The sequence below is a fragment of the Zootoca vivipara genome, chromosome 12 (assembly GCF_965207765.1).
Source record: "Zootoca vivipara chromosome 12, rZooViv2.hap1.1, whole genome shotgun sequence".
Classification (NCBI taxonomy): domain Eukaryota; kingdom Metazoa; phylum Chordata; class Lepidosauria; order Squamata; family Lacertidae; genus Zootoca; species Zootoca vivipara.
The window spans coordinates 5,354,242-5,377,863 of NC_142595.1; the positions used below are offsets into that span (position 1 = coordinate 5,354,242).

The 23,622-nt window shown below is 44.8% G+C and overlaps 1 protein-coding gene across 21 annotated transcripts in view; it reads right to left on the reverse strand.

Annotated features, from left to right (window-relative positions):
• The window catches only part of FHOD3 (formin homology 2 domain containing 3), a 315,286-nt gene that overhangs the window by 27,703 nt on the left and 263,961 nt on the right, over nt 1-23,622 (reverse strand). For 17 of the 21 annotated variants that reach the window (XM_088655950.1, XM_060282217.2, XM_088655949.1 and 14 more), the window contains 6 exons: nt 20,457-20,615; nt 19,366-19,548; nt 17,507-17,626; nt 13,954-14,115; nt 2,897-3,087; nt 1,779-2,004 (listed from right to left, as the gene is read on the reverse strand). In XM_088655950.1, coding sequence (XP_088512076.1) covers nt 1,779-2,004; nt 2,897-3,087; nt 13,954-14,115; nt 17,507-17,626; nt 19,366-19,548; nt 20,457-20,615 — 1,041 coding nt within the window. The remainder of the gene's footprint in view (nt 1-1,778; nt 2,005-2,896; nt 3,088-13,953; nt 14,116-17,506; nt 17,627-19,365; nt 19,549-20,456; nt 20,616-23,622) is intronic. The other 4 variants (XM_060282216.2, XM_060282208.2, XM_060282207.2 and 1 more) reach the window with 1 other exon arrangement.

The window sequence follows — 23,622 nt, forward strand, 5'->3', positions numbered from 1 at the left end:
AAGCCCAGATAGAGGTAGCTCCATATGCAACAAAACATTCACATCTAATGGAGACTCCAGAGTTGGATTTTGAGGACAGCTGGAAACTTTTATTAAGTACTGGCACTTCTTTAAACTTTTTTTGGACTGAATAAAACCGCATCAACTTAAAAGAAGATTTAAAAGTCCTAGGGGATTTTTAAAGGTCACTTGACAGAGAAAAAGTAATCTTATTTTTTAAAAAATAAAAGTAGGCTGTGCATCCCTTTCCCTGCAGCCCAATTAGCAATCCTTATTAGGTAACATCTATTCCAATCTCAAATTAATAATTCCGATTGGAACTTGCATCACATAGAAAGAATTTTTATTTCAACCTCAAAACTCTAAAGCTAAACGCACAAAATGATTTTTAATCATTAAAACTGAAAATCAGAATTGTTTATAAAAATGAAATAAGAGGCCAGTTATTTAAAATATCTCTCTCCAGCCTCCCCATCATACATTAGATTCTGATTCAGAGTGAAGCTCATGTACCACTGAGTGCAAGCAACCTCCCCAAAATATTGTACTTCTGCTACTTAATGTTCGGTTGGTGCCAACACAGTCCTCCCCCCATTTCATTTAAATAGCATTTATGGTTACCAGTGCATAATAAGTAGTCATCAGAAACCACCCTTTAATGAGTAGTTAGCTAGTATTTCATGACATTCAAGCAGAGAGGTTAGTGTTGTCAAATTTGAGGAAGCGCAGCTCTGGCTGACTTAGGTGCTTGGGAAATAGAAATGTACTGAAAGAGAACATATAAGATTGAATGGCCATTGCCTGACACCATAATCCAGTCCATGTGCAGGTGAACACTTCCTGTTCTCCACCACAGATGTGCCACCAGGCATGTGAATACCTTTCTATTCCTGATAATTATTGTTAAGAAGCTTGGGAGTGTCTGCGAGTCAATGTACTTCCTGCCTTGCCAGCACCTCCCCTCCCCTTTCCTGCTCCACTTCTCCTTGCTGGCTTGTGCCAGTTACACCAGCACCAACAATAACAGCAGTTAATGTCACTGGTATCAGTCTAAACATGGCTAAGACCAGTAAGGGAAGCAGCATGTGTGGGCAGTGCTAGAGGAACCCTCTCCGACGCCGAGGGGCGGGGTGAACCGCCTGGTGACGCATGCGCAGCATCCATACAGACTGCACATGTGCAGCAGCTTGTACGGTCGCCACGCGAGCGGCAGCCCATACAGACACCCATACGGAAACCGCGTGTGAGTGGCAGCCCGTACAGATGCCCGTATGGACACTGTGCGCGAGCGGCAGCCCGTACGGACTGCGCAGGCATGGCAGCCCATGCGGACACAGCGTGAGAGGCGCCCACACTGACTGTGTGTGTGCCCTCCACCGCTCTACAGCTGGGGGGAGGCAGTGGGCCATCTTGTCACACACACCTAGGGCAGATCGCCCCATCCCTTCGTATGCCCCTGTATGAGAAAGAGCTGAAGTCAGGGGCTGCCGGTAAGAGAGCGTGTGATCCTGTGGCTCACGCCTGATCTTACTTCAGGATGCTGCCATGAGATGACATATGCCTGGGTACTGATTAAGTGGGTCCATGCATGATCATGGTACCCTAATTCTGGAAGAGGGATAGGCTGCTTGGAGAGGATGAGTTATGCAGCACAACCTTCTACTTTCATAGAAAAGTTCCTTAAAAAAGAAGAAACGAGAGCGAGAGCGAGAGCAAGAGAGCAATTCGGATTATGGATCTTATAGTATGTCATTTGCTGGCAAGAAAACTCTACGTACTTTTGCTGATTGAGATTTTACTTCGCCACTTACATCCGTGATCATTTTCCCTCTGGTTTTGTTCCTTTCTCTGTGGTTGGCTCGTTTCTGCTTCTGCTGCAAAACGCGCTCCCTCGTGGTGCGATATTCCAGGGCAAACTCACTAATTATTTTGCAGAACTTATTGATGTTGACTTCGCGGATTGCGTAAGGAGGGTATCCCATAAATAACAAGAAGGAGTGGAACCTAGAAAAACAGAATTGAGTTATCTGTAGCTTTCATCCAACAAGTAACAGAATGCCCCTCAACCCCCCCCCCCCGGGATTGTTGCAGCGGTGGTGTTCTAGGGAATATGACATGATATAGGTGAGATGCCTTTGTTTATAGGACAGAGTAGGTCAGAGGAGCATGCAGTGGATAATCTGCTTTTGAATTATGAATTTATCCTGCCTGTGACTCTTGCAAGACCTGCTCCCAGCCTTCCTTGCAGACCCTTTCCCCACCAGGTCTGGGAGGGTGGGCTGTGACTGACTCCAACTACAAAAGCTGAAGCTGCTGAAGAGGCCAGAGACTATCTTGGCTGTGAGTCCTGGAAGACCTGCTTGCTGCCGTGCAGGCCTTTCCCCACCTGGCTTGGGAGGGTGGGCCAGGACTGACTCCAGCTACAAAAGCTGTGACTATTGAACAGACTCTTGGACTGGAGTACTGTGTTAGGGGGTTTCATTGGGGATTTTTGGTAGCTGCTGTTGATACTAGTTTTTGCATCTCTTTTTTAAATATTCTTATGATTTATGCAGAAATTGTTCAATTTGATTTTGTACTTTTGATGTTTTATTTATTGTTTATACTAGTGGGTCGAGCGCATTGGAAGGGTTTGGAGGCTCATAGGAGGTGAAGAGGAAGTAGATTCTGCTGCACTTCTGAAATTGTCATTGGGAATGCAACAGGAACTTCTTAGGCACATAGCAGGGCTAAATCAAGCTGTCTCTCTCAGGCAGAGATTATGAGCCTATCTCTGTGATGACTTCACCCCAGCTTTGCTTAAAACTCGCTACTACTCAGCAGATTTGCCCAGACAACTTAGAATATCATCATGTTTTTTATGAGACACCATCCATAATATTCCCTGATACTCTACCTGTTAATTATTCTTCTATGGACGATTTTTAAAATTATAATTCTTTCTGCACAGTCTTTAAGGAACTCAGACATCTTTTGCTTTAGAGTTGGTTTCATTTCATGCTTTGCTATGGCCTTCAGGTGATCCCATGATGCTTTGCACCGTTTCTCCATTTGACATAAGTTGTCCCGAAGTTGTTCAAAGTCAACCTAACAAGAAGGGGGGAAATGATTAGTTTTATATATATTTCTATGCACACAAACACATCATCATCACTATATATAATTATTAGTGTACAGTGGAACCTCTACTCATGTACGGAATCCGTTCCAGAGGTCCGTTCGTGAGTCGATCCGGGTCGCTTGTAGAAGCGCCGCTCTGCGCATGTGCAGATGGCAGAAGCCACTTCTGCGTATGCATGAATCGCGGCAAACCCGGTATTTACTTCCGGGTTTGCCGCGGTCGTGAGTCGAATTGTTTGCGAGTAGGGATAAGTCGAGGTTTTACTGTATATGTACACACTAACAAATTCTTAGTTAATAATTTAACCGAGGAAGCATCTTGTTTTCCGTCACATACAAATCCTACAAAATCTAGTCCACACTATATGACCCAAGACACAAAACAGTCTACTAGTCATATATGACAGCTCACTAGGGCTCAATGGCACCCTGTTTTGCTAACTGCTTGTGGTTGCAACCTGCCTACCAACGTCAGTAGACAAGAAGCTGCTACCAAACTGTCAGAATCGGACCCCTGGGCTGAACTTTTCTAGCCCTGTTTGTTCCAGTGCCTCAGTCCTAGTTGTTTGTGGCCAGTTGGAAGTCTGGCTGGTTGCTGAGCAAGTCACCTGAAAAATCCAGGCAGGTTTTGCATGGATGTGAGTGCAGTTGGGCCGCTGTTTCCTGTGCCCCCCCCCCTTTGGTCTGGCTCTTCCTGTTTTGACCACCTGACTGGCTTCCCTGTTTCTTCCCTCACCTGGAGAACTGGATAAATTTCTAATAATTTTCCATCAGAACATTTCCTGAAGGCTTCGAGCCTTGCTTGCTTTTTGGCCAAGAATACCTGGGGTGCCAATTTGAAAACACCTTCGGGTCAGTTGGGCTGTGCTCCTAACAAGGCCGGTCCAAGACATTTTGCCACCTGAGGCAAACCACAAAATGGTGCCCCCTACCCCCAGGCAGGAGAGAAGGGGTGAGTGAAGATCAGGGTTGCCAACCTGAATAAAACATAGCTGCCAAGTCTCCCGTATTCCCCGGGAAATCCCCGTTTTTCCAGCTGTTCCTAGCTGAAACAATGGATTTTTTTGTTTCCCCCCGGTTTATTCTGGCGCGGCGGCCATTTTGGAACTGGGCGGAGCATGCTCAGAAGCAACTTTTGATGCTGCTCTGCCCAGTTCCAAAATGGCTGCAGTGCGACTTCCAGTCTGCTACTTCCGCCCTGGTCCCTTATTTCTTCGACAGCAACTTGGCAGGTATGGAATAAAATATTGTGTGTGAGGAGGCAGGTAAGCCCCACCCTGCATAACTGATCACAAGACGTGGGCATGCGCACCTCATTTGAATGGCAGTGCTCATCAACTGGGGGTTGGGGTTGAAATTGGGAGTTGGCTCCTATGGTGAAGATCCACATCAGAACAAGAGGAGGGATAAATATCTACATTGAGAACAAGGGTGGGAGGAGACCAGCTGTACCTCCTATTTGCCAAAAAGAATCTGTTGCCGAGGCGGCGTGGGCAGGGGGCTGCTGAGGAGATGGCAGATCCAGCCCCCAAGGAGCATGCTGAAGCTGTTGCTGCCACTGCGGCAGGAGGAGCAGCAGTAGATGCATTCCTTAGCGGCCGATTTGCTGTCCCTGTGGATTCTGCCACCTGGGGCTGTTGCCTCAACTTGCCTCGTGGCTGAGTGGCCCTGGTTTCTAAGACTAACTTGTGCCAATAGCTCTGGACCCAAGTGTATCCCAGCAGACCACAATGGTCTCCATCAATCCCTCTGGTATATGGCTGCCTGGCCCATTACTCCTTTTCGCTTCATGCTTTCCTGGCCTGATGACAATGGGAGCAATGGAGCCCTAACAGATCTCAATTTTGTTTATGGAAGTCAATCCTTACAGCTCCTTTTGAACAAGTGCAATTGCACGCCTGTGCAGGAAGATATCTTTTGAACGTTGAAAGTCTTGTGTCAACACAATGTAATTGTGCTAGTAAAGCTTAACGTAGGGGAAGCCAATAAATTCCTTAATAAAGTAAACGAGATGAGGGTTCTCCTGTTCATTAACCATAAAAGGTGTTTAAGTGGCAGAGCCCTGCAGCCTGGTTTATGTTGCTACAAACAGGGAGCTCTGTGCGATTTAACCACACAAAGCTCACATTGAGCGAACTGCTACCGTTCGCGTTACAACGGAATAGAAGCCAGGTTCAGTTAAGAACATGCAAATCCCAGCTATTTCTCTTTCTGTAGAAAAGGAACCAAGCTGAAACAGGCTAGCCCTGGCAACACAATGGTCTCTGCTGCTTTCCAGGGCAGGGCAGCCATGAGTTTGGGGCTGCGAGGTGTACAGTTCAAAGCAATGGGCACCTCACAGCCCCAACCTTCCCATGGCCCCACCCGTGTAAGTGGCAGGGAAACTTCTGCCAAGAAGGTAGAGCCTCACCTATTCCTTGCATTTAGGCTGGCCAGATTGAACACCGGATAAATATATTGCAGGCTGCAGAAATGTGACAAGGGCTAGCTATAAATTGCTTTTATTATGTATTTTGTGTTTTCTATCTTGTGTTTTTATGCTGTGAACTGCCATGAGATCTTCCAGCTGCACAGTAATGAGACAGGAAAGTGCTCCAGAAGGTCATAACCACAGCCCAAAATATTATCGGGTCATCCTCTCCCATCTCTGGAAGAACTATACAATTCCTGTTGCCTTAAAAAAGCAAATAGTATTTTACAAGATTCATCTCATCCTGGATATAGTCTTTTTGCACTGTTGTCTTCGGGCAAGAGATACAGAACAATTAAATCAAGAACGAATAGATTAAAAAAAGGTTTCTATCCAAGAGCTATAACCATCTTAAATGCTGTAACTAAGTAATATGATCTTGGGGAGTTGTGATGGGTGTGTGTGTGTGTGTGTGTGTGTGTGTGTGGCTGTAATTGTGTTTTTGTTTTGTTTTTTATGGGATGGCATTCAATTCCGTTGTATTATGTACAAATGACAATAAAGTATCTATCTATCTATCTATCTATCTATCTATCTATCTATCTATCTATCTACCAGTATATATCTACCAGTGTCTGTCTGTCTGTCTGTCTGTCTGTCTGTCTGTCTGTCTGTCTGTCTGTCTGTCTGTCTATCTATCTATCTATCTATCTATCTATCTATCTATCTATCTATCTATCTAATCTATCTACAGACAAACAAACAAGCAAACAAACAAAATACTTGCTCCACCTTTTCCCCAATTCCTGCAAGTTCAATTTTTTTCTCATAAAGTTAATACCAAACCACATGATAAAGGAAGTGTCTCTTGCTCTGGTTAAGTGTATATCATTCATGGCCCAAATTACGGCCTCCCAAAAGCACAATGAGTAATATAAGGTATTTGGCTTCTTTCTTTTTTGAAAAGTCTCTTGTACTTGCCAGTCTGGTGATGGGATTTTTCCTACCTCACTTTAAAGTACAATTCATTCCTTGGCCTCAGTAGGAATAGTAAATAATGTGAAAATATGAAGTCCTTTCAAGATCCTGACTCATTTAGAAAATGAGGACATATTCACTCAATTGTATATGTGCTTCAGGACAAAAATCTGGGTCAAACCATTGGCATAGATGGTTTTTTAAGGAGCATCTAATTGTGAAACCTGTGCTTTGTGCTGTGACTCAGAGCCAGGCTGGATATTTGGGAACCATATCAGTAATCTCTTGGGTTTTTTAAAAATATTTTTTTTTATTGAAAAAACCCTGACAAGCAGACTTGTATACTGCAGCAAGTAGTGGAAATACTGGCAGGAGGAGCTGGTGGGTAAACCAACTGCTTTCACACCATTTTTTCTCTCTGCTCAGAATCACATATCCCACCCCAAGCCATTTTTCTGCTTGGGAGAAAAGCAGTTTCAGGGATCTTTTGTGAACAAAACCGAGCATATTTTGCCAAGAACTCAGAGAATATACAAAAAGGTGATGTGGATCAGAATGTATATGGAGAAAAAGAAAGAAAGAAAGAAAGAAAGAAAGAAAGAAAGAAAGAAAGAATCAAGCAACACTAAAAGTCAAAAGAAGGAAGAAGCCTTGAAATGATTATCAGAAAATTGATTTAACAATGTAATATGGCCAAAATGCTTCAGTGTGTCTTTTTCTTTAGGGGCAGGGGTGTTGGTCAGGAAGTAAACAGTCTGAGGAAGGACTACGCAATTGGAAGCTCCTTTGGTTTGGATGCAACACTGTTGTGCCCGCAAGATACTTCTGTACTTAGAATATAAAGTGAACAGAGTATAAGCAGAGTTTATTCAACTGATGGATGCTTTTTTTAAAAAAAAAGTTTTGTAGATTCTAACTGTTTTAGCAATAATTTTATTACGCACGCTACTTAGGAGTTTTGTGCTTCTGCAGTCTGTAAATACTTTGAAATAAATGAACATACAGGGTTTTTTCCCCACTACCCTGCCCTTTTTTGAAGACGGGGACAACATTTGCCCACCTCCAGTGCGCAGGGACCTCACCAGTTCTCCAAGAATTCTCAAAGATTATAGACAGAGGCTCTGAGACTACATCCTCTCTCTGGCTTGAGAGCAGTACATGTGAAAAGGATCTAGGAGTCTTGGTAGACCACAAACTTGACATGAGTCAACAGTGTGATGCAACAGCTAAAAAAGCCAATGCAATTCTGGGCTGCATCAATAGGAGTATAGCATCTAGATCAAGGGAAGCAATAGTACCACTGTATTCCACTCTGGTCAGACTTCACCTGGAGTACTGTGTCCAGTTCTGGGCACCACAGTTCATGAAGGATACAGACAAGCTGGAATGTGTCCAGAAGAGGGCAACCAAAATGGTCAAAGGCCTGGAAACGATGCCTTATGAGGAACGGCTTAGGGAGCTGGGTATGTTTAGCCTGGAGAAGAGACGGTTAAGGGGTGATATGATAGCCATGTTCAAATATATAAAAGGATGTCATATAGAGGAGGGAGAAAGGTTGTTTTCTGCTGCTCCAGAGAAGCGGACACGGAGCAATGGATTCAAACTACAAGAAAGAAGATTCCACCTAAACATTAGGAAGAACTTCCTGACAGTAAGAGCTGTTCGACAGTGGAATTTGCTGCCAAGAAGTGTGGTGGAGTCTCCTTCTTTGGAGGTCTTTAAGCAGAGGCTTGACAGGCATATGTCAAGAATGCTTTGATGGTGTTTCCTACTTGGCAGGGGGTTGGACTGGATGGCCCTTGTGGTCTCTTCCAACCCTATGATTCTATGATCTGCAAGCTCCTAAAGTACCCTTGGGTGCAGCTCATCGGGCCCTGGAAATTTGAATTTATTTAAAGTAGCAAGATCAGGGGTCCCCAGACTACGGCCTGGGGGCCGGATGCGGCCCAATTGGCCTGCCAATCCGGCCCGCGACGACCCCCGCCGCCCGCCGCCCGCTCTTACGGCGCGCAGCGCGGCAGCACTTTTCCGAGTCGGGAAAAAAGCTCCGAAAATCCTTTGTGCGCATGCGTATGGGCCTCTCCCGACCCGGAAGAGGTCATTTCTGGTGCACTTCCGGGTCGGGGGAGGCCCATACACATGCGCGCAACGGATTTCCGGCGCTTTTTCCACCCTGGAAGCGCGCCGCCGCGCCAGTAAGCGCCCGTGCGCATGCGCACGGGCGCGCACTCCCCCGCCTGCTGGCCCGCACAGGCGCACGCTCCCTGTCCTCCGGCCCGCCACGCGATCGGCGCGGTGGGAACCGGCCCAAACGCCGGTAAGTCTGGGGACCCCTGAGCTAGATGTTCTCTTGGGATACGGGCGGCACTGTGGTCTAAATCACAGAGCCTAGGGCTTGCAGATCAGAAGGTCGGCGGTTCGAATCCCCGCAATGGGGTGAGCTCCTGTTGCTTAGTCCCAGCTCCTGCCAACCTAGCAGTTCGAAAGCACGCCAGCGCAAGTAGATAAACAGGTACGGCGGGACGGTAAACGCCGTTTCCGTGTGCTGCTCTGGTTTCACCAGAAGCGGCTTAGTCATGCTGGCCACATGACCAGGGAAAACTGTCTGCGGACAAATGCCGGCTCCCTCGGCCAGTAAAGCGAGATGAGCGCCGCAACCCCAGAGTCATTTGTGACTGGACTTAACTGTCAGGGGTCCTTTACCTTTACCTTTAGATGTTCTCTTGCCATCTCTTTTCCTATTTGGGGCTGCAGCTCCCATTTATTTATTATCATTTATTCTGTTATCACCAGGTTGGGCATCACTTTCCTTTCCACTTTGGGCAAATTAGGCATTGAGCAGTTCCGCCTTTTCTATGGCACCCAATAGCATTTCTCCCTCTGCTCCACACAGATAACGTACTGTTTGCTTGTTCTTCCTCTTGCTTCAAACACAGGCAATGAAACCTTTTGTTATTATTTTTAACCTCTCTTGCAAGCATGAGCTCTTTCTGAGCTTTGGTCTGCCTGACATTCACCCTGCAACTCATACATATCTCCCCTTTCTTCCATTTCTTATACTTGCCATTCTTAACTCTCGGCTCATCTGTAAGCTCCTTATGCAGCCTCCCACTTTTAGTTCTCGTTGGGACTGTCCGCATGTGGGCCTTCAACATTTCTATGTCTTGAGTCATAATTTTGTTTCTGAATGTTCTGCTTATGTACCACGTTGTGGCTTGGGAATTCCCTCGCTGCCTCTTCCCGCGGATATAATTTATTTTTTATTCTCACCAAAGTTCACATAGGAAAAGGTATACAGGTGAAACATCCAAGTCTCTGTTGTTTAACTTCTTCAGAGTTTTGGGGATGACATGGAATCCGAACTGTAATGTAACACTCAGTGAAAATACCCAAAGCTTATTTATGCCAAATTCTCTTAAATACAATGTCTCATATTTTTGAAGTCTGTGCCATTTAGCAGCCTGGATGGCTTCCAACTTCAGGAACACTGATTTGTGGCAGCTATGAGAAGTGGGAATGAGGTTTCCTATAGTAAGCCTCTTCTGTTTCTAAATGTCCAGAAAAATTCCAAAGAAAAAGACCTCAGGCATCATAGGAATGAACAAAGCTACATGAAATAAGGTTGGACAGCATGGAAGGAAACAACTGGAAAGACTTGGAAAGAACTGTAAGACGAAATGTTTCTGAGAGGAATTCTAAAGCTTATAGGACCCAAACTCAGGCATCCAAACCAGGCAGAGGGCCTTCTCGGTAGTGGCACCTGCCCCGTGGAATGCCCTCCCATCAGATGTCAAGGCAATAAGCAACTATCTTACTTTTAAAAGACATCTGAAGGCAGACCTATTTAGGGAAGTTACAGGTAGGTAGCCGTGTTGGTCTGAGTCGAAGCAAAATAAAAAAATTCCTTCAGTAACACCTTAAAGACCAACTAAGTTTTTATTTTGGTATGAGCTTTCGTGTGCATGCACACTTCTTCAGATACACTTGAAACAGAAGAGTTGGTCTTTAAGGTGCTACTGAAGGAATTTTTCTATTTAGGGAAGTTTTTAATGTTTAATGCTGTACAGTGGTACCTTGGTTTGCATACGTTTTGGATTACAAACACGTCAAACCCGGAAGTGTGTGTCCTGGTTTGCAACCTTTTTTTTTTTTTTTGATTACAACCTATTTTTGGGACCGTGTTTCTCTGAAAATAAGACACCGTCTTATTTCCTCCAAAAAACACACTATAGCTTATTTTCAGGGGATGTCTTATTTTTTTCCTCCTCCTCCTGCCGCGGCCGGCATTTCACCCAATGTAGGGCTCAAACCCATGGTCTCATTGCTGCTGCGCCTATCACTATGTCTTATTTTCGGGGTATGGCTTATATTCCTTGAATGCTTAAAAATACTGCTACAGCTTATTTTATGACGATGTCTTAAAATAGGGGATTTGGAGGCCCCCATTGGCAAAAGCGTGCCTTGGGTTACAACCTGTTTTGGTTTACAAACGGACCTCCGGAACACATTATGGTTGTAAACCAAGGTACCACTGTATTGTGTTTTTAATACAGTGGTCTCTACTTACAAATTTAATGCGTTCCAAACGCACATTTGTAAGTAGAAAAAAATTGTAAGTCGAATCCCATAGGAATGCATTGGGGGGAAAATTTGTAAGTAGAAAAAATCCTATCTAAAAATTTGTAAGTAGAAAAAATCCTATCTAAACCGCATCCAAGATGGCGAACGGAGCTCCATTCGTAAGTAGAAACATTCGTAAGTAGAGGTACCACTGTATTCGGTTGGGAGCTGCCCAGAGTGGCTGGGGAAACCCAGCCAGATGGGCAGCGTGTTAATCATCATCATTATCATCATCATCATCATACCTCACTTTTCAACACAGCACCAGTTTTGCCTCCTCACTCCCTGCACAGCTGCACTCCAAAAGGGATGGATAACATAGCCATGGTTTGCAACTTAGCCAGTGCTTGTGTAGCCATAGCCTGCTTCACATTCTAGTTTGCCCAAACAACTAAATCACCCGAGAACACGCCACACCTACATTTTCTCATTCATCCCACCTTGACATCTGGATAACTGAGCGCTTAACCGCAGTGTCCATAGCTGATATAGGCTGCCGCCAAAACTCGCCTGTTGAATGGCAGGGAAAAGCAGCAAGGCTCCTTTCCTCTGTTTGGGATTGAGTACGCTGCTTAGCAATGTGCATTGTGACACACTGTGCATTGTGATGCAGTCACAACTATGGCAAGATAGGCTAACCGTTGCTACACAACCAGGAGGCCATTATCTCATGGCTTGAAGCCTCAACAGGTGGGTGGGGTGGATCCTTTCTCTCTTAACACCAGCCCAGGCAAACACTCATAATTTATATACTGCCCTGAGACCTCCGTGTATAGGATGTATATAAATTCAATAAATAATAAAATAGTAATAATAAAAAGAGATTTCAGGTAGGTAGGTAGTCATGTTGGTCTGACGCAGTCAGGGGGAAAAAAATCGTTATTTGCAGGGAACTAGGCAGAGAGCATTCTCGGTGGTGGCGCCTGCCCTGTGGAACGCCCTCCCAACAGGTTTACCATACCCATTGAGCCAATCACCCATCTCCTACTACCCTTCTGAGAAAAACCCCACCCCACCCTCCCACTATACATAAGGGTCTGGTGACTTCTGCTTATACCCAGAACAAACTTAGTTGATCTGGGGTGCTACTGGGGCTCTACATGGGGCTACCTTTGAAGGTGACTGGTGACTGGGAGCGGCCGCCGAGACCACATAACACCAGTCTTGAAAGATCTACATTGGCTCCCAGTACGTTTCTGAGCACAATTCAAAGTGTTGGTGCTGACCTTTAAAGCCCTAAATGGCCTCGGTCCAGTATACCTGAAGGAGCGTCTCCACCTCCATCATTCTGCCTGGACACTGAGGTCCAGCACCGAGGGCCTTCTGGCGGTTCCCTCGTTGCGAGAAGCCAAGTTGCAGGGAACTAGGCAGAGGGCTTTCTCGGTGGTGGCGCCTGCCCTGTGGAACGCCCTCCCAACAGATGTCAAAAAGGAAAACAACTACCAGACTTTTAGAAGACATCTGAAGGCAGCCCTGTTCAGGGAGGCTTTTAATGTTTAATAGATTACTGTGTTCTATTTTTCTGTTGGAAGCCGCCCAGAGTGGCTGGGGAGACCCAGCCAGATGGGCAGGGTATAAATAAAAATTATTATTATTATTATTATTATTATTATTATTATTATTATTATTATTATTGCTGAACAACTTTTTAATAAAAAGAGGAAATCATATCTAGAGGTTCCGTGAGTGAAGGCAAGTGGAAGTCTATGGAAAACAAAAAGCCGTTGTAATAGAATCGCTTGTGACAATGTGACACAATTCAAGTAGGTGTGGGCCCTCTTGAGAAGCTGAAGGATATTTCCAGGGTATTCCAGACCACAGAGGTTTGTAGGAACACACCCGTCTTGGAACTCCTCTCCTCTCTGGCGATACAGACAGGATCAGAGATAGTTGATGCAGAAACATCAGAAAAGGAACAGGAACAAGATAATGATCCACCACCAACTGAATGTCTGCCTGCCAATGGTTTGATATGTTTTTGACAATATGCAGACATTTTAAAAGGTCCAGCGTTGTGAATCTTGAAGAAGCATCCCCATGAAAGGCTTATATGTGTGTATTGCTTCTTTCAAAATCTATTGTATGTTTATAGGGTCATATAGTCTCCTTTCTACTCTTCTCTTATCTATACAGTCCCAGCTCTTCATTATATGCTGCTAGTGACTGATAGATGCTTGTACTATCTCAAAGCCTAACTTCCCCTCTCCTCTTCTAAAAGAATCTATGGATATACAGTGTTGTAATATTGTTGAGAAGCTGATGCAGGAGGGCGGATTTTGTTAAACTGCTTATTTCACAGTATAGGGTTGTCATGCAAAAGTACTGCTCCGTTTCCAAGAACTGCCCCCCCCATCTTGTCTTGCTTCCCTGTGAATTGAGAAGGCATCACACTTTGCTTTCCGCACACAAAAGAGTAGCCAAAACGTAAAAGAGTATCCCAACTGTTTGCTGGGGTGGCATAGTTCTGACAGATATCAATTCTATTAATTGCATTATAGCTTTATTAAAGCTCCATAAAAGCAATGCATTCACTTCAGAATAGAACCCTTGTTTTTTTGTTTTTTTAAAAAACCTTGATGAGAAAACCATTTGACAGAAAAATGAGAAAAAATGCCAGAGAAAGTTCCTATATCCTCAACATTCCAAGTGAGTGACATAAAACAAAGTCATATTTCTAAGCTTGCTGTTTATAAGGAAGAACGGAGAAAATCAGCAGGAAAGCAAAACTTGGATATTACACTTAAACCGTTTTTTGTTCCTTACAGAAACTGATAAAGATCCTTTCTGTCATAGAAAAAGGAGATTTCCTTGCACACAAAATGTACCTTGGCTGACCTCGTGATGGCCCCAATCTCAGAATAAAGGTCTGTGCTGTCTGGGAATTTTTCCACCACTATCGTACAGACGTGATGCAGGAGAGACTGCTTGTGCACTGTGTCCTTGACTTCTGGAACTTTTTCGAGGTAGCTCAGTTCAAAGGCTTTGGCCTATGTGAAGGAAAGAAATAAAAACAACATGTTGCATTCACTTCTACACGCCAATCTACTTCTAATTTTTTTCCTCTTTTTAATATACCATGTCTGACGGGAAAGATACTGCTTTCAGGAGGCCCTTGGTTAAAATGGAACATGTTACTAAACAGCTGCAAAATCAGATTTGTACCTAGTTAACATGTTAGCATTCATCTGAAAGCATCAGTGTTAATGGAGCTAATTCTTTTTTTAAAAAAACAACAACCTCAGTGAGGACTTCAGTAGTCACAAAATGCTGCACTCACCCTAAAATAGCCCAAACAGACCACTGAGGACTGAACACACTTGGACCGAGTCCTGCAGGGGCTGGGAGACAAAGAACAGATGGGTTTAGGAAATCGTGTCCTCCCTAAAAGAGGGCACGTGTTGTGGTGAGACCTGGAGACTGACCTCCTGGTTGTGGGCGGGTCTATTGGATAGCCACAACACCCGATTGGTAGGTCCCTCGTTGCTGGGTTTAATCTAGCCAATGGGGTGCAGTCTAAACGAATCAAGGGACCTATATAAACCCATACATGTGTCCCGGAGCTTCCTCTTTTGGCTCACGCATTGGAACACCCGCCTACCTCTCCCTAATTTTAGGGCATTTTGCGATTGACCTTCCTATGTGTGTCATCTGTCATTGGGACAGGGGCACGGCAGGAATTTCCCCCACTTGGCTGATTGGCTGTGGCCATTTGGGTTTCGTCTGCCGTGTAGCAATTTGTCACAACTTGTAAGGTTGCAGATAGGCACTGGTTGATGTGATAGGGATGGGAGAACGCTCTCGCCATCCCTATGTGAAGGGTATTCCGTTAAAGGAATCCAGGGACTCAGCTTGGTTTGGTCAACCCCTGAGGGGGGGGTTGTGCCCTTGCCTGAGTCCAGGGGAGCATCTGGGGAGTGAACAGAGTCTGCTCCCAGGCTTTTCACCTGCCTCAGGTGTTCACCCTTGGCTGACCTATGATAGAGCTCTGGGTCAGCACTACCTGCAAGGGTGTAGGGAGCTAGTCGAACGAGAGCCTATGCAACCACTCACTTTTCTGTAATCAATAAAGTTGTGGCCTAAATTCTGCCAAAAAACCAAAACTAACATTTGAGTCAAATGTGTCTTTATTTAGGGGGGGGGGCAGGTCTCTGGGTCTGAACACGCAATGGGAAGGAATAGCTATGGAATCCAAACAGAAACACACCTTCTTACTGTGTTGCATTTTACTGTGCCATTTTACTGTTTTCCCTCCAAATATTTTAGATGGCAAATTTGCTATGGTTCCCTTAAAAGATGCATCCATGCGGCCATGCAGAGGTAAAACCGGTATTATTTTGCTGCAGTTTCTATCAGCGTTTGAGAATAATAATAATAATAATAATAATAATAATAATAATAATAGGTTCTATTGTGATTGTGATTTTATATGTTATGCTTTGTATTTTGTCAAAGACTTAAATGACCCAAGACCGCAATACCTCAAGGACCACCTCTCCCCATATGAACTGACCTGGACCCTGCGGTCATCATCTGAGGCCCTTTTGTGTGCCTCCTCCCAGACCTCCAAGTGTCCTTATTTTCCAGGAACACTCCTGGATTTACAGAAGCCAGTCCAGTTTCTCAATTGATTCTAATTATGCTTGTCTTTAGGACGTCCCTATTTTTTGAAAAATGTTGGAGGGTATGGAGTTATCTGACTCCTAAGCCATCTGAAGGCAGCCCTATATAGGAAAGTTTTTAAATGTTTTATTATGTTTTTATACATGTTGGAAGCCACCCAGAGTGACTGGGCCAACCCAGTCTGATGGGTGGGATCTAAATAGTAATGTTGTTGTTGAATAGGATGTCCCTATTCAAACGGCCTTGGTCCTGTATACCCGAAGGAGCGTCTCCACCCCCATCATTCAGCCCGCACACTGAGATCCAGCACCAAGGGCCTTCTGGCGGTTCCCTCATTGAGAGAAGCGAGGTTGCAGGGAACCAGACAGAGGGCCTTCTCAGTGGTGGCGCCCTCCCTGTGGAATGCCCTCCCATCAGATGTCAAGAAAATAAACTATCCGACTTTTAGAAGACATCTGAAGGCAGCCCTGTTTAGGGAAGTTTTTAATGTTTGAAGTTTTATTCTGTTTTATTCGGTAGTGGCACCCGCCCTGTGGAACGCCCTCCCAGCAGATGTCAAGGCAATAAGCAATTATTTTACTTTTAGAAGACAACTGAAGGCGGCCCTGTTTAGGGAAGTTTTTAATGTTTGACGCTGTACTGTTTTTAATATTCGGTTGGAAGCCGCCCAGAGTGGCTGGGGAAACCCAGCCAGATGGGCGGGGTATAAATAATAAATTATTATTATTATTATTATTATTATTATTATTATTATTATTATTATTATTATCATCATCATCAAAGAAATGTTGGAGGGTTTGTCCTCCACGAGAGGGTGGCAACACAAGAAGGGGCCCTTTCTGAGGTAGAATGCTCTCTCCAGGGAGGCTCGCCTGGCAGGCCTTTGTTACATATCTTTTGGCGCCATGCAAAAACCATTTCAGTATAACCAGGCCTTTGGCCTTTAACTATCTGTGGACAATTTTAGAAGTGGGTGGGATGTTTTTAATGTATTTTTCTTTCCTCTTGGTTTTAATCTATAAGAGGTCTATTGTCTTTTGTATGGCTGTAGGTCGCTTTGGCATGATAAAACAGCTCACAAATGTAATAATTAATAATAAGTAGGTGGAATCTTTTTTCATGGATTCAAACTACAAGAAAAAAGATTCCGCCTAAACATTAGGAAGAACTTCCTGACAGTAAGAGCTGTTCGACAGTGGAATTTGCTGCCAAGGAGTGTGGTGGAGTCTCCTTCTTTGGAGGTCTTTAAGCTGAGGCTTGACAGCTATATGTCAGGAATGCTTTGATAGTGTTTCCTGCTTGGCAGGCGCTTGTGGTCTCTTCCAAATCTATGATTCTATGATTCTAAGTAAACAAACTACAGTAGTGGGTTGACTGTGATAAACACCTGACTATTATTTTCTGTTGCAGGGCCTCACTTCTCTACACCTGTATACGTATTTTTCAAGGTTACAGCGTATTTCCATGTGACTAAAAAGCAAAGCGAGTGTAGGCAAAGAGACAGGAATAATGGTACTACTACGGCCAGCATTTCTGCCACCTCCAGTGACACCATAGTTCCAATGCAGATGCTCTCAACCCATGTTTTTCTTTTCTCTTTAGAACAGTTCTATACATGGAAGGGAGAAAGAGAGCAAGCTGAAGGCCGCCTCCTTCTCAGAGTTCTCCCTCCCTGTGATTTCTTCATATGTCCTCATATATCCAGTCAGAACCACGGCAATAATACAGTAATTAGGCAACAGTGAAAGGAAAGCTTACATTGGTTCCATTGAGAAAATTTCCAATGGCTAGTAGAGTAGAAAGGATAAACCCCAAAGTTTTGTTGTTTTCAAGCTGGTCCATTCCTTCCTTCAAATCCAAAAGTGGTTCTGCAACCTCCTAACATTAACAGAAAATAAAAAGAAAATGCAGCATACCGTGTCTCAATTCAGTGTTTTAAATTATCACAAAAATTCCCAAGCTATGCTCCGCAGAATGTAAAATTGCAAGGCTCTCTCCCCCTCCTCGGCTCCTCAATGTTCCCAAAGTTAGTGCCACTTTCAATCCTAACAGTAAACTGGAGTCATTTAAACTCGGACATGCCTGTTAAATTGCTTTTTAATTTGAGCAAGATGCATGATTCTGAGAAACACGAATAGGATGCTATAGGATGTACCCCTGAATGGTTTAGTTAGCCTTAGGCCTGATTTCCCCTTTTGTTCTACACTTCGTAAGAATTTGGGATTTTCAAACAGTGCAGTGCTGATCTTCACTCTCGATTTACTAGACTTCCACAAATTTATCCCAGCTGAAATCAGGCACATCAAATTCCTTAACTCGGTCTCATAAGAATGATTCTTCTTTTATTTATTTTTTCCTTCTTGGCATTTGAGAAAGAAGACTAAAGACCTCCAACAATGAATTACAGTGGTACCTCGACTTACAAAGACGATCCGTTCCACGGCGGTCTTCGTAAGTCGAAGTCTTTGGTTGTCGAAGCGCCCGTTCTGCGCATGCGCGAAGCGCACTTTTGAGCTTCTGCACATGCACGGACCGCGTTCGTGTGGGGCAAAAAGACTTCCAGGGTTGTCAACTTCGGAAGTCGAAACCTTCGGAAGTTGAAGCATTCGTATGTCGAGGTACCACTGTATAATAATAATTGCTTTCAATTCATCAAGCATTAACTGAATCTATGGGACAATGCTCTGCCCCCCCCCCCCAACATCAAAAGCACGAGGGCTATATTATCAACACACTTCATACCATTAGCTAGATATCAGTATGAAGGAAAAAGGGGGGATCTGCACTGAGTTCAGCCACAACCATAAAGAAGAAAAGCAGAAGCAGGCTTAGGATAGCCCTGGTGCCACACATACAAATCTCTGTGTCAGGGCCAGAGATACGGGGAGGCCTCTCCTCCCAACAAAGATCGGATCCTTCTGCAGGCAGCTGAGGTTCTAGAGACTGGTTTTTCCAGAATACAGCACTCATTTGCTGGATCTCAGTGGGAGACTCAAGTCACAGAAGCCAAGTGTACACATTTAGGCTCCAATTACAGTGGTACCTCGTGTTGCATAACCTCCAGGTTATGGAATCTTCGGGGTTACGGTCGCGGAAAAACCCGGAAGTGTATCGCATGCGCAGAAGCGCTCAACTGCACTGCGCATGTACACAGAAGGGCACCTTCAGTTACAAAGTTTTCGGGATACGGCCGGGCCTCCGGAATGGATCCCGTTCGTAACTGGGGGTACCACTGTATAAACAATGTTATTATTCTTTCTTTGGAGTGGAATCAAATTGAGTCCCGTTAAGTTGTGCATTGCAGTGGAGAATGTGTGCTTACCCTTTCCCCTCCTGTTCTTTCTCAGATTAACCCTTCCCTCACTAAGCTACATTTTCTCACCTGGAGGGGAAAATATCGGGAAACTACAGGAATCACGTCTCTGCAAACCCCTTTCTTCACTCCCAACTCCCAACCTCCTCAGGCTTCAAAAGGGAGAGGAAAGAATTGCAGATCTCTTTACGTGTAGCTTGAGTTTTACTCTATGTCAATAGACCTTTCTGAGTGATAACTGTCTCATAAGCAAAATTGTAGTAACTTTCATATAACCAGTCTGCTTCTGATAACTAGGAATTACCTTTTCCACAAGCTCATAATCCATTTTGAATGCCCAGAGCTGAAGTCTAGGAGAAAGTTCAGTGATGGAAGAAAGAGTCAGAAGGAATTGCTCAGCACTGCCCAGAGGAATATCAGGGTTGGCTAGCTGAGCCTCCTGAATTTTCTGCTTCTCCTCTTCTGTGGGGATCATTGTGAGAATTTTCTAGAAAGACAAGAAAAATGACCAACTACATACACAAGGCTAAAAATCAGAGGCAGCTAATACAATCTAATCTATGCTCACTAGAGTTTAAATACTTTTTTATACATTCTGAAGACACAAAGCCCCAAGTGTTGAGAAATATTAAACATTACATTACCATCTTCATAATTTTCCACCTATGCTTTTCCAAGCAGCTGACAAAATAAATTTATAAACAATTTTCTACGACTGCTGGCTATCACCAACACAATCCAGAGGAAGGGGGAGGGTTGTGCCTGCATGTCCGTTGTTGACTAAAGATCGATCTGCATGAACAGGTGCTCTGTGTGCAGGCCCCGGGGCAGCATGTACAAGCCTGTTCAACTGGCTAGAAAAGATCACAATCATGTGTCCATGAGGTCAGGAAACAAGGGGGAATGAATACAACATGGGTCCTCTTCCCTGCCTGCCCCAAACATATGATCGGCACTGCTGCAGAATGTGGATATACGTCCAACCCCAAAAACCTATAATGATAAGCTCTTAGTTTAAACCTCAGGGCCACCCATGAGGCAAGGTGAGGCAATCGTCTCTGGCAGCAGATCTGGCCTCCAATGAATGCACCTCCTGCTGCCATGGTGGCAGCAATGGGCAAAGCGCGCTCCTGGGAGGCTGGATGTGCCACCTTTTTGGCAGCCTCCCCAGGCCGGCAGCCTCTCTAGTGGCCTCTTGTCGAACAGGAGGCGCTGCTGGTTTCCTCTCACCCTTGTTCCCAATGTAGATCTTTATTCCACCCTTGTTCTTCCCAATGTTAACACCTCACCCCTTCTTCCCTGGCCAGGGGAGCCTGTGCCATTTTGTGGTTTGCCTCAGGTGCCCAAATGACTTGGGCCAGCCCTGCTCCCTGCTCCTGCCCCCCCTTTCAATACCTCTATTCCTTCCTTGTTTAAGGCATATTCATCAAAGTTCAAAATGGCAGTCTTGATCGTCCTTGGAGGGGGCAGCACCGTCAGGCCAATATTGATAGCGTTGCTCCTCTTGGAATCCAACACAATGATTTCCTGCCTCTTGCCGTCGGCAGCAGTTTTCTGCGGGAGGAAAATGGGGAGGGAGCTATTTTGTTTATTTGTTTAACAAAGCCTTTACACTTGGCAGGCAACCTCTAACACTTTAAGGATTTCCATCAGCATCAGGGGCGTAGGAAGAGGGGGGGCGATGGGAGCACGTCGCCCCCAGCAGCGCGATCCTGGTAGGGTGCCATCGCGGCTGCCCCCCGCCTGTGCTGGGCGCCCTGCTCCCACAGGCAGTGGCCCCCACCCCCAGAACGCACACCATGCCATGCCCCCAGGACACGCACCACGCCCCGCCCCGCCGGCTCTCCGCCCCCAGTGCTGAAGCATGAAGCTCCACCACTGATCAGCATGACTTTATACTGCATTATCCACACTGACATCAATGTACAATGGTGACCCCTGAAATGCACTCTATAGTTAGATCTTATCTCCAGGGCTGTCGATGGTTCAAAAGACTTTGGCATATGTCCATACTGGCAGCACTAGGTATTAGGAGCAGCTATAGTGAAGGGAGAGAAATCTTGCTACCTAACCAGTTATTTTTATACTTGGGCCATAGTCCCATTTCTAAGCCTCTCCTCAAAAAAGGAACTTGGGTGAGTTAATGGTTGTTGTCAGGGTTGTTAAGACTACTCCTGAGTAACGACCTTCCACATACTTGTCTTTCAAAAGTCTTTATTGGTGCACATTATTTACAGTGCAGTGAGCTGTCGGTTTCATGCCTTCTCATTCCGTATCAGAATCCGGCACTGCCCCTTTTCGCGACTTTGACCAACATAAAAGCCTCGGGACAGTGAATCTCCTCCCCTTTCTCCTCCTCCTCAATACCGGTGTCAGGGGGAAGGGTCTACGGTCTGCCTTCTCCCTGTCCACCCTTCCCGCCTCTCTCTCTTCCTGCCTGTGGCGCAGGGGCTCTCCAATGCTGCCAGAGCCCTGGCACTCCTTCTCCGTCTCCTGACTCACCCCTTCAGACCCCGCGCTTTCATGACTGCTTGGAGACGGGCTGCTTCTGATGAGAGGGGGGGTTCTCTATAATCCCTCCCCCTTACACTTGTGAACCCTTAAGAGCACTGCTATAGACGTTCTAGATTCTCAGTACCCAGGTTGGGCTTGCTCAGAATGTGTCATGCTGAAAAAGTGCTTGCTGCTGCCCAATGTCAGACATCTCTGATTGTCTCTTTTGATGCCCAGCAATAGGTGTAATTCAATAGGTGAAATGTGAATTGCTGTGTCAGGCTGTAGGCTAGCCTCCTCCAATCTGCTACCCACCACAAGTTTTGGCCAACAATTCCCATCAGCCCAGCAAGCACAGTAATCATTGTCACCACGTACTCGGCCATTACTGGTTTCCAAACCTTCAAAAGTATCACTTCTGCTGCAAGTTCCCTTCAAAAGGAACCTTTGCTTTACTTTGTTGCAATGCTAATGAGAAATGTATTGACAGCCAGCAAAAATGACAGAATGATCTCGATATGAATCCAAGGCAGACCTTTTAACATCACGGTAATCCAAGTTTATGCACCAACTACCAGTGCTGAAGAAAGTGAAATTGACCAGTTCTATGAAGACCTACAACACCTTCTAGAAATGACACCAAAGAAGGATGTTCTTCTCATTACAGGGGATTGGAATGCTAAAGTAGGGAATCAAGAGATAAAAGGAACAACTGGCAAGTTTGGCCTTGGAGTTCAAAATGAAGCAGGGCAAAGGCTAATAGAGTTCTGTCAAGAGAACAAGCTGGTCATCACAAACACTCTTTTCCAACAACACAAGAGGCGACTCTGCACATGGACATCACCAGATGGGCAGCATCGAAATCAGATTGATTATATTCTCTGCAGCCAAAGATGGAGAAGCTCTATACAGTCAGCAAAAACAAGACCTGGAGCTGACTGTGGCTCAGATCACTAGCTTCTTATAGCAAAATTCCAGCTTAAACTGAAGAAAGTAGGAAAAACCACTGGGCCAGTAAGATACAATCTAAATCAAATCCCTTATGAATACACAGTGGAAGTGAGGAACAGGTTTAAGGATTTAGATTTGGTAGACAGAGTGCCTGAAGAACTATGGATGGAGGCCCGTAACATTATACAGGAGGCGGCAATGAAAACCATCCCACTGAAAAGGAAATGCAAGAAAGCAAAATGGCTGTCCAATGAGGCCTTACAAATACTACTTGTGGAGCCCTTGTGGTAGTACAGTCGTACCTTGGTTCTCAAACAGAATGCGTTCTGGGAGTCCATTCGACTCCCAGAACCGTTCAAAAACCAAGGGGACATAGAAGAAGCCTGATTGAATTGAGACAGCTTAAGGATACAGACAGATATGGATGTAACGCTGAAAAATCAAGCGGGGCATGATGCTTACAATACTGATGGTTGACTACTGTATGCCCTATAGTAACCCAAATTTACAATGAATTCTGATCCATCAGATATGGTTGAAGTTCCTGATTAAGCTGCTTAGGCAGTTAGTTTACTATACTGGCCACAGATGAAAGCATTTAAACACACTCCATACAGAATATAACAATAACACCTATGTTATCTCCTTAACTATAATCTATTCACCCAAAGGAAGCAACTATGACAGACATTTATATCCTCATTGCAAAGGGATCTAGTAACACTTTCCATCCATTACTTATTACATTTCTTTTTAGTCAGATGTGGACATGCCCCCCCTGGCTCTGCATTTCATAGCATCGTAGAACTGTAGAATTCGAAGGGCCAACTCCATGCAATGAAGCAATCTCAACTAAAGCAACATTCTCGTTCGTTATCTAGTCAGGCTCCAATATCAAGCTCTGCTTATTTTTTCCTGCCATGAAATAGTAAATTTTGTGTGTGTCGTCAACGGGGTAAAGTTAAGCCTGGGCTTAACCCACCCTCGTTAAAATAAGTGGGATTAATTGTGCTTCTGTGCCTGGATCATGACCACCCTTGATCCAGAATGGTGCTTTAATCAACGATAATGACAACCTAAGCAGTTAAAAACTTTTAAAACTTTGGCCCATGGACAT